General features: G+C 42.5%; 2 protein-coding genes across 2 annotated transcripts; both read left to right on the top strand.

Annotated features, from left to right (window-relative positions):
- Positions 1-512: 512 nt before the first annotated feature.
- Positions 513-3208, top strand: betaGlu (beta glucuronidase). The gene is made up of 5 exons (XM_044393400.2): positions 513-1700; positions 2047-2363; positions 2427-2688; positions 2738-2876; positions 2937-3208. Exons 1-5 carry the CDS (start codon positions 558-560, stop codon positions 3110-3112), a joined length of 2037 nt encoding a protein of 678 aa, XP_044249335.2. The 5' UTR covers positions 513-557; the 3' UTR covers positions 3113-3208.
- A 5722-nt stretch (positions 3209-8930) lies between these two features.
- On the top strand, positions 8931-10468 carry LOC108064613 (uncharacterized). The gene is made up of 2 exons (XM_017152197.3): positions 8931-9029; positions 9368-10468. The coding sequence occupies exons 1-2, from the start codon at positions 9012-9014 to the stop codon at positions 9917-9919; spliced, it is 570 nt and encodes a 189-aa protein (XP_017007686.2). The 5' UTR covers positions 8931-9011; the 3' UTR covers positions 9920-10468.
- Positions 10469-11402: the final 934 nt, after the last annotated feature.

Genomic DNA, 11402 nt, shown 5'->3' with positions numbered 1-11402 from the left:
ATAAAATGGAAAAAGTGTTAAAAAAAAAATATACTTTAAAGCACTCCATTCATTTGATATATATTTAATCTAATTTGGTTTTGTCTTAATTTTATAAATCAGTTTAGGAATATAAAACTGCAGTTGTAGATTTATTTTTAACCCACTTTTATGTTTTACTTTTCCGAAGGTACTTTTTGAATTAAATCATATTTTAGGTACGCTCTCACCTCTAGTTTGAACCTTTGGACAGTGTTACCATTTTACTCCACCTTAGAGTCTAGTAGGAATGCCCCTAACACTGAGATGGAAAAAATCGATTATTATTATTTGTTATTATATTTTATTATTGTTATTATTATATTATTCTTATTATTATTTTAATTTTAAAAAGAAAGACTAATACTAAAATTTGATTATTAATATATAATAAATGGTCACACTGCAACTGTTCTTATCAGAAGCCGGGCGAAGAAGAAGAGCGAATCCAATTGGCATATAAATAGTCGTTAAATTGTAATTAGTCAGTACCAAAACAATTTGTTTTAGGAGGCACCTAACCCGAATCCCTATTCCCGATGAGATGGCTTTGGACTCCCACCTCCTTTCTGGTGTTGATCTCTCTCCAGCTCCAAGGAGTCGCCACCCAAGACGGGATAGAGGGATTCCCCGAAGAAGCGAAGGAATTCCCTTTGTTTGAGTATGATGGGGTGAAAAGACCCACACCCACCAGGGGACTATTGTATCCCAGGGAATCGGAGACCCGCGAAGTGCGAAGCCTGGATGGAATGTGGCGTCTGGTGAGAAGTGACCCGGCTGATCCCCTCCAGGGAATCAATGAGAAGTGGTTTGCGGAAAGCCTTAGAAAAACGGGAAAGGAGGTGATTCCCATGCCTGTGCCCGCCTCATATAACGACATCACCACGGATAACTTACGGGATCACGTGGGAACCGTCTGGTATGAGCGAACCTTCTTTGTTCCTAGTTCCTGGCAGGGGAACCAACGCACCTGGCTGCGTTTCAGTAGCGTCCACTACTTTGCCGAGGTTTGGATTAACGGAAGAAACGCCACCAGTCACTCCATTGGCCACCTGCCCTTCGAGGCGGAGATTTCAGGATTGCTCACTTTTGGCAAGGAGAACAGGATCACTGTGATGTGCGACAATCGCCTGGGCAACCGCACCATTCCCCAGGGTTCTGTGAATGAGGTGGCCACGGATGCGGGCACTGTGCCCGTCCAGAGTTACACCTTTGACTTCTTCAACTACGCCGGAATCCACAGGAGCGTTCACTTGTACACCACCCCGCTGCTCCACATCAGCGACGTGGAGGTGACCACCCAACTAACTGCTGAGGGATTGGGTCGCATTGACTACCGCCTGTGGTTGAATGGTAGGGAGGAGGGTCAGCCTACCCAGCTCCTAGTGGAGCTAAGGGACCGAGATGGTCAGGTGGCTGCCCAGCAGATCAACAAGGCAGTCTACCATGGAACACTTTTAGTGCCCAAGGCCAATCCCTGGTGGCCCTACCTGATGCATCCCGACCCAGGTTACCTGTACGAACTCCGATTTGAGCTTATCGCTGGTGAGGAAGAGCATTCTCTGCAGGATGTATACCACTTACCAGTAGGCATACGCAGTCTAAGTTGGAGCAACGATAGTCTGCTGCTCAATGGGAAACCCCTCTATCTGCGGGGATTTGGACGCCACGAGGATTCCGATGTGGGTTTTGTATACCTCGGTCCCTACACAGAAAAAAGAATTAACAAAAGATCAGATTGATATGAGCTGGTCAATTTTATATTGTTAAAAGATCAAGTTATTCATGTCATTTTGATATGAAATGAGGAAAAATTGACCCTATTTCATACTCACTTATTAAAAGATGATATTAACTTATTTAAAGATCAAGTTATTCATATCATTTTGATATGAAGATCATATTAACTTGTTAAAAGATCAAGTTATACATATCATTTTGATATGAGATTAGGTAGAATTGACCCTATTTCATATCAATTTTTTATTTTTGTGTAATCACTGACCAATTTCAGTATTCCTGTTTTAGATAAGGGGCAAGGGATTGGACAACGCCCTCCTGGCTCGCGACTTTAACCTTCTGAAGTGGATTGGAGCCAACGCCTACCGCACCTCGCACTATCCCTACTCCGAGGAGTCCATGCAGTTTGCCGATCAGCATGGCATTATGATCATCGACGAGTGTCCGGCCGTCAACATTGACATCTTTGAGCCGCAGCTGCTGGAGCAGCACATGGCATCGCTGGAGCAACTGATCCACAGGGACAGGAACCATCCCAGCGTGGTGGCCTGGTCGGTGGCCAATGAGCCGAGATCGAGCAAGCAGGGAGCCCTGAAATACTTCGAGTGGGTATAAAGTAGAGTGTATAAATATGAGCTAATTGGGGGATTCGTTTTACCCTTGCTAAGATCCCTGGTGAACTACACCAGGAGCATTGCCCACGGACGTCCTCTGACGGCGGCCATCAATGCAAGTCCCTCCACCTGCCATTTGGCCCAGTTTCTGGACATCGTGGGCTTCAATCGCTACAACTCCTGGTATCAGAACTCGGGACGCACAGACATGATTGTCAACCTGCTGACGGCGGAGGCACAGAGTTGGCGGGACAAGTTCCAGAAGCCAGTCATCCAGTTCGAGTACGGAGGCGACACCATGGAGGGCATGCACTCGGTGAGAATTCAGACTATAAGTTCCTTCGATTGCTAATAACTCCTTAAAGCTTCCTGCCTTCATTTGGTCGGAGGAATACCAGGTGGAGCTGTTCTCCCGGCACTTTAAGGCCTTCGACGAGCTTCGTCAGCGGAAGTGGTTCATTGGAGAGTTCGTGTGGAACTTTGCCGATTTCCGGACGGCGCAGAGTGAGTTTTCCTAACCTTTTTCGAATTTCAGTTTTCAGAAAACTGAGTATTCTATTTCAGCTATAACCCGCGTGGGCGGAAACAAAAAGGGAGTATTTACAAGAAATCGACAGCCCAAGGAAGTGGCCCACATTCTTAGGTGGAGGTACTTTGCCCTAGCCAAGGAGTTGGATCAGTGCAAACTGCCTCAGGATCTGAACGTGTATATCTCCAAGCATATCCATAACGAGCTTTAGATTAGGGGTTCTTAAATGTAAACACATGGGCACAAAGTGAGCTTTAAACTATATTTATTATATTATATCCTTAGTAAAATATAAGTCCTATTAAAATGGCGTAATATTTTACTAAATGTCTGAATTTTTAATCTTAAAATAAATCTAATAAAGAAATTAAATTTTTTCACTATTTAGGTGAAATTTTGTATTTTTCGATATCATGCTATTTTAAACCCAATTTTTAAATATTTCTTTACATATATTTAAATAAATATCTATCTCCACGTACATTTAAAACTTTCAGTTAGTTTTAAATTTTTTCCCTGTAATTGGTTCTAAATGGAAAAGAATCAAACCAGTTCTCAAGCGCTTCCTACATATAAAGGTTACCTCGTTTAAAAAGTCTTGTAGCAACCTTAATAACTCAAGTAAACCAAAAATCTGCAAGTTAACTTGGTTCATGTTGTACTAATGTATCCATACACCTACATATTACCCCCTCCCTGATATCTTCATTGGCTTTGCCATGGCCAACTCGTGTTGGTTAAGACCTCTCGACAGCAAAACCTAATTAACTCATTTAGACCCTCTCGTAAAACCATTTATATTTTCAGCTTTGCCACTTTACGCGCTCTTGCCAAAAAAAAAACAGAAAAACAAAATGGCAAAATGCGCGCAATGGGGCACATCTCCATCTCCATGGCCAGAAAGCAGATGAGTTGACCGTGCGAAATCGTGGCATAATTAAGATGGCCAAAATAGCCAGCTGCCCCATCGATCTGTGGTCACTGATTACCATTCCTCCCCCGCTGGCTGAGCATTTGAACTTTTACTTTTACCCCGCCGTCGAGAATGGAACCACCGTTACTCCAAGACACCTAGATGACCACATGGCGAGTGGATCAACTGGTCAGACTGTCTGGCATCTATTGCCTCATCGCGGAACAGCTGAGGATGTGGATTTTTGCATAAGCCAACTGAACGGTTAGCACCCAAAGGCTAAAGTTGGATTCTGCATCCAACTACGAATGTGTCTTTTTTTGCGGAAAACAAACGAGGGGCCCAGACATGGACACACAGTCATCGACACCAGACCACCGCCGACTCAGACCGGTCACAGATCCCATCCCCATACTATCCTCATACTATCTCAGCGGACCCAGGCGAAAACGTGTCGCAGCAATTTTCCATTCAACGGCAGCTTTTCCATGCACGCTGTGCCATCTTTTGTCGGCACTTAAAAAAAATATCACATAAATCATATAGGCATAAAAAAAATCATTAGAAATGGTTATAAAATATTTTAAAGGCGAACTGCTTAAAAAAAAAATTATCTATCCCCGATCAAATGATTTGGAAACTAAGTTTTAAAGTTAGATCTTTAAAAAAATGTAAACTAATCACTCAAACATATTAAATATCATAATAAATTCTTATAATATATTAAATTCCAATCTAATAAATATCTTTGGATTTTTATTAATATTTATTTATTATTTAAGTAAAAAATATATTTATTGCTGCTGCCCATTTTGCCGGTTCGCATTGCATTTGTTGCACTCCCTCTCCGCCACCAGGTCTGCTCATCTGCCCGCTAGCCGGCTCCAAGTTCCAAGTACCCTGTTCCATGCTCCAACTCCATGACTATGACTGCGTCGTTGGGCTGCAGCTCCATGTCTCGGTCTCCGCGCTTGACTTACATAAAGCGAGGAGCACCTCGCACGCCAAATTCCAAACCCGTTTCTGCCCGCGACGAGGAAACGACAGAAGCGTCACTTGGCCCAGGTGAAAAGGAGGTGATGGAGGTGGCGGAGCGGAGTGGAGGCGGGCACTCTCGATGATCATCAGCTGGATGGGGAGGTGGATGTTTGGTACGGGTAATACAACTACACGGTTATTGCAGTCAAATATTTGTCAGTACCTTAGGAAATATTAGGATAGAATGATTAAACAAATATTATTCCCAATGAAATATTAGTAAATGGATGTATATTATTTACAAAAACTATTGATTTTATTAAGAAATACGTTGAAATACTAAAATTATTTATACTTACACCTTTTCAATATATAATATTGTCATACAAAATTAATACATTTTAGCCAATTTTTTTAAAATGTATGTTTCGCTTGCTATACATTTTAAACTTTTTTAAACTGTATGACAAACCTTCAAACATTGCGATAACAATCTGTACAACTGAAATAAAATAAATTACTTTAAATGCAATCAGAGCCGATAGATCTAATAGTTTATCTTTTAGCTGTAGACATGGATTAGAAATGCACATGAATAATATAGTAGTCTTATATTTTCCCTGTGTAATATATGGCCACTGCTGCTGGGGGCGCTGTCTTATGTAACCTGTGTGGAGTGTCCAGTAGTTCGCCGGCTTGAAGACCTGCAGATGCGGAGAATGAGCCACCAAACACCAGCAAACATTAACAAACATTGTGCGGACTCATCTTCATCATCTGCAGCAGCAATTACAACTTTGTCATCAATAGGCCGGAATAATCAGCTTTTTGTCGCGCCATCAGCCTCATCGGCGACTGTGAAAAATTACCCCTCTTTATCATTAATCATCTAGGCAGTTTTTGTGAATCCATCTGTCGATTAGCATTTTCAAAGATTCAGATTCATATTCAGCAGATGTCTAAAACGTTAGAACTATGCTAATTGCCTATGTTGCGCATACGTCATGTTGGCTGTTCATTTGGAAAAATAATTGCAATAATTGCTATATCTTTATTACTATTATTATTATATTATATTAGTTAACTATATTATTATTATTTTATAGCTCTGTTTCCTTTTATATTTCATTTGCTCTACTACCGCTTTAATAAAATCAAACAAACTTAAAATGGCTTGCAATTGATTTTTGTGGCGGGGACGTGGGCGTTGCTCCCCTGAAAAAGACGAATTGAAAATGAAAACGAGGCTTTGCGAATTCGATTTGAAAATTTACGCGCGTCTGTCAGTTGGCAGCTTTTTCGTCTGAGGGGATTTTGTTTTTATTTCGGATCTCTTTGCTTTGCTATTGCTGGCCCAATTATAGTGTCATAACAATTACGCACGCACACACAGAGGCATAATGGTTGGATAGTTGGATTCGGGCTAAAAAGACAGGCGAAGCAGAGAAAAAGACTGGCAAAATGAGCCAAAACCAAGAGCCAAAGCCATCGCCATCACTGTCCGAATCCAAAGTTGACCTAGTGGAAGACGTGTTAATGATGGATATGTTCAGATAGGCCACAATGTATAATAAAGCGTTCATTAAAGTTGCAAAAACGCGGGCTAAAAATAAGCAGAGCCACGATAAAAACCAAAACAAAGGCAATGCTAATGAATAAGAAGTTATTACTGAACTCCAACTCCCACGATTAACTTAATAATGGAAACCAAATATCAAAAGGATCATCCATCTCTCTTCTTTTTAACTTTGCTTGGAGGTAACGGTATTTAAAGTTGGAAATAGGTCATTTTTTATATTATTTAAAATATCCAAAGGACCATCCATCTTTCTTCTTTTTAACTTTGGCTAGGGGTACCGCTATTTAAAGTTTGAAATAGGTTATTTTTATATTAATTAAATAAAAGGCGCCTTTGTGGTAGGTGACCTTTTCCCGTTACTCCAATTACATGGCCGAAAGTGAAGCCCGACAAAAAGTGAATTACGCCATCGATTGGGTGAGAGACCTTCGCCGGAATCTCTCGACCACAATAAACCGAATTAACGACAGTGGCAGTGGCAGCCACAGCTGATCAAAACAAAGCAAAACAGTTCAGTTCAGTTCCGAGACAGAGCCACGAAAATGATTTAGCGCACTGTCATTGCAGCCCGCTGCCTCCGCCATCGAGTGTGAAGTGTTGACTTTCATCTCATTGTTGCCCCCAAACCGACAACCAAAACCGAACCCAATACCCATCCCCATTCGCAGTCCCATCGAAAGACCCTAACTCCAATTGCAGATCGTGCCCCAAAACGCAGGGAGACACGCAACGCCGCAAGTCCTTCACTTTGGAGCGTGAAGGTTTCCAAAGAGCCACGACGCCCTCAGTACACTCAGAAAAAGGTTTATTAAATAACCTTACAACATTTAAAATATTCCCCTAATCCATCTTTAAGATGATCTCTTACAACAATTATACTTCCTTTTCCTTCCCGATCTTTAAAACATTTTTTTTAAATTTAAGTCTATACTATATATCCTTTTTTATACTGATTTTCTCTCAGTTTTTAAAACTCTTTAAAATAATTTCCCATATTATCTATCTTTCTATCTTTTCATAATTGAAAAACTTTTATGTGCCTTTAACACTTTAGTTTTTATTATAATTATTTCAAGACTTCTATATTTAATTTTTTTAATTTTGCTAGGGTTTTAATATCGACAGGTAATAAATTAAAAGCTTAGTAATTTTGGTTACCTTCTTAAGAGAAAAGTTTTCTCTGTACGGAGCCAAAGTCATTGCCGGTTTGGGCTCTTCGCGAAAGTGTGTGTCGAGATGTAAATAAACCTCATTTACTCCAATTTACTGCCAGTTTCATTTCCAGTCGAATGCAGTCGTCTTCCCTTTCATTGTGTTTTTTAATCGCACCTTTTTGTGGCCGCCATCTGCGACTCCACAGGTGCTCATCCGGCGACATGACATAATGGGCACATGGACACAATGGACTCTCCTTCTCCTGGTCCGTTCCATCGGGGACTTCTTTCACTTCTGTCAGAATAGGCGCCGATTTCTGGTTTGCGAGGTTATTTCGAGGTCATGTAGTTTTCGTAACCGCAATCCAGATTCCCTCGTTACTCAGGCCTCTTTTTTAACTTAACCCTTTAAATACATATCATATTTTGGAAATACTAGGAATGTTGTATTAAAAACCAAATCTTAAACCAACGTAAAATGGAAATTCTTGAAATTAATCAGGTGTTTTTATAGTTATCTTTACGTAAGGTGTATATTTCTAAAATTTTAAAATAAAATACTTTTATCTATATTTATAAAACATTGTCATAGTGTTAATTGAATTTTATGGGGCTCTGGCGATTGCCCCACTCATCTGCAAATGTAAATTTAATTTGGCTCCTTGGGAAACGTTAATTATACGCCCCGTGGTGCCAGAGCAGGCCTACTGCTCCACATCGCGATCATACGTATTACTCGTACTACTCGGGCCTCCTATTATGCGCCCCTCCTGAGTTCCCCCGATTCGCATTTCCCAGCCCATTTCGTAATCTTCGTGCCCATGTGACGCTGATGCTGATGGATGACGAGCCCACGTTGCGACTTACCCACAATTGAAATGCAACTGCAGTTGGGCAACGGGAAATGCGAACTGCAGTTTCGTCATTTCGAGGAGCCATCCCTCATGGCCAAAAAAATATGTATATACTATATGTAGAGATTTTTGGAAGCCTCCATGATCCTCTTGGGCTGTCCAAAAATCTCAGTGGCTTCGTGGGTTGTTTACCTTTGGAATCAATCGCGATGGTGGGAAAAATCACTTCCTGGTCCACCGCGAATCGAAGGAAAGTGCCAAAGAAAATTTCAAATACCAAAATCGTTAGCGACATTTTATTTTTTCGGCCTTTTCTTTTTTTCTTCTGTCGGTTCAGCGGTTGTTTTCCATTTGGAAATTTTGTTTTATTGTGAGAAGCGCAGCGCCAAGCGGCCAAAGCAAAGGCAAAAGCTAAAACAAGTTGCCAACGAAGTTTGGCGATAATGACGTTGTTGCCGAGTGGACGAGTTGGCCCGAAGATCTGGAGAGCTCTGAACACCACCAACGGGTATAAAGAGTGGCTCTGCTGGCCAGGGAGATGCATTCAGTCGCTGGTTCCCCACTCGGAAGCAACCAAATTCACTCTACTCCACTCTACTCAACTCTTCCCCCCAACAAACACAATCGTCGCTATGAACTCCTTCTCAGTGGTAAGTGAAGACTTGAAGATTCCAAGACCAACCCATCGAACCTAAACGGATAACGGACTATAAACGGATTTAAAAACGATTTGGTATTACAAAAAGGAGTGCAGAGGATTTAATTAAATTCTTTAAATATACGCAAAGATTTTAAATTTTAAAATCAGAAAAACTCCTATAAAACATTTTCTAAAGATTTGAAGATTGGAAATCATATTTTTAAAGAGTATTTCTTTTAATGATTATACAATTAAGTTCATAATCATCTAACCAAAGTCCCTGAAAAGGTTCTAGACTTCACTTAACCTACAAGGACTACTCACTAACCCCTCCTTCCTCTTTTCCAGTTCTTAGTGTTCGCTCTGGCCGCTTTGGCTGCGGCAGAGCCACCATCCGGATATAACTATCCCCGCGGCGGAGGCGGCGGCGGTGGCGGCGGATTCGGAGGCGGCTTCGGCGGTGGCTTCGGAGGCGGCGGCGGCGGTGGAGGCGGCGGTGGCTACCAGGCCGTGAGCGGCGGCTTCCAGACCTCCGAGGGCCAGAACGTCGATCAGCAGCTGCTGGAGCAGATTCGTCAGATCCTGCTGAACGAGGAGAGCAAGCAGGGCGGTGGCGGCGGAGGCGGCGGTGGAGGCGGCGGCGGTGGCTACCCAAGCGGCCCCTCCAGCAGCTACGGTCCCCCCTCCACCAGCTACGGAGCCCCCGGCATCGGAGGCGGTGGCGGCCGTGTGGTGGGCATCGATCTGGAGGGCGTGCGCCAGGCCATCCAGGTGGCCCAGTTCGCCCAGCAGAGCACTCAGCAGGGAGGCGGTGGTGGCGGTGGTGGATACCCCAGCGCCCCCTCCGGATCCTACGGAGCTCCCTCGAGGCCCAGCGGCAGCTATGGAGCGCCCTTCTAGATCCCCGAAAAGGTCACACACATCTCTCTGCCAAAAATGAATACCGACGGACACGAAACCGACTAAGACGACACCAACACTACATCAATTTGGGCATCCTGGTCCTCGAAAAGGAACAACCGATCCACTCTGATCCCGAGGGAACTGGTGATCGTTCCCCTTCTCAAGCCCCCTTCCAAAACTCAGCGACTGTACCTCTCAGTTCCCCGAAACACACTCCACACTCCACAGACCCCAGGAACCCCCAACACCAAACCCTATATCGAATTTCGGCTCGTACCCTCAACGAATCTCAAATTCGGGGCTTTGCTTTGGACTTTTTTTGTAACCCTTGTAAATAGTTATCTCACACTACACGAATACAAGAAAATCCGAAAGCAAAGGCCACAAAACACAACACCCACAACACCAAGATGGAAAAACAACCCCAGACAGTGTTATAACGCATTATTAGCTCGTAAGTGTTTTTATTTTATATGAAACAAACAAAGAAACAACAAAAAAAATATGAAAACAATAAAAAAAATAGTAAATTTTGTCACCGTTAAATTACTGCATTGTTTTTATTTTTATATCAATGGGGAGTTACTGAAATTAGTAGCCATCGTGATCTGCATCATTAAAGCAAGTGACCCCATTTCCCATTGTTTACCTCCAAAAACACTCGATGATCTCGATCTCGTAATGACAATCCATTCACATAGACCAATTCCAATTGAACGAGTTCGCAGCTCTCCAAAAAGCCAGTTGTCATCTGGCCTCATGTGAGTTTATTAAATACCAAGCCAAACATCTTCAAAAATCCTTTCACTTTTTAACTCGATGATGAGGTAGCCGTAACCCCTGCCCTATCCTCAGGTACACTGAGCAAAACCTTTGGGGAGGATTTTAACAATTATTTTTGGCCACTTATAAAAGCAAAAGATTTCTATAAAATTTATAATTGCAGTTGTAAAAACTTTGTCAAAAGGATTTGTGTCACACTAGGTGATTACACAAATAGGAAAAATAAAACTAGCGCACACCTAATCTCTGATGATTTCTTCTATAACCCTAATTATAAAAATGATTTTCTATTTGTTTTTTTCTATTTATTTATAACGCGTACAACTTTTTTGCTGTGTATGGAGTACTCTCAACTTCAATGGCTGTCGTGTCGAAGTGCTCGAAATGGAAGATGTAGATGAAGATGGGGATGCGGATGGCCAGATGGCATGGAGCCGGAGGGGCGCTCATTACGCGAATATTGCGACAGATGCAGTCGAGACTCTGGGCCAAATGCAGCGGACGGAGAAGGGGAAGGGGCCAAGAGGCCGAGGGGAGGATGAGTCGATGGACATCAACTATTACCACAAACTGAAGTTGGAGTTGCGGCTCAAGCTATAAATGAAGTGGAAGCCTGAAGCTCAAGCTTAAGTTGAAGCTGCAGCCACTTAACCAACATTCGGCGTCATTAGGATTGCCCAATTAGATGCGTGCCGAG

Source organism: Drosophila takahashii, chromosome 3R, assembly GCF_030179915.1.
Source record: "Drosophila takahashii strain IR98-3 E-12201 chromosome 3R, DtakHiC1v2, whole genome shotgun sequence".
In the NCBI taxonomy this organism is placed as follows: domain Eukaryota; kingdom Metazoa; phylum Arthropoda; class Insecta; order Diptera; family Drosophilidae; genus Drosophila; species Drosophila takahashii.
Note: the sequence above shows the minus strand (reverse complement) of the source record. Positions and strands in the feature narration are given on the sequence as shown.

Bases quoted from the DNA above. Each gene is read 5' to 3' on its own strand.
- betaGlu (XM_044393400.2), top strand. From the start codon at position 558: ATGAGATGGCTTTGGACTCCCACCTCCTTTCTGGTGTTGATCTCTCTC. The intron at 1,701-2,046 runs GTGGGTTTTGTA...TTCCTGTTTTAG, and splicing joins GACGCCACGAGGATTCCGAT to ATAAGGGGCAAGGGATTGGA. The intron at 2,364-2,426 runs GTGGGTATAAAG...ACCCTTGCTAAG, and splicing joins GGAGCCCTGAAATACTTCGA to ATCCCTGGTGAACTACACCA.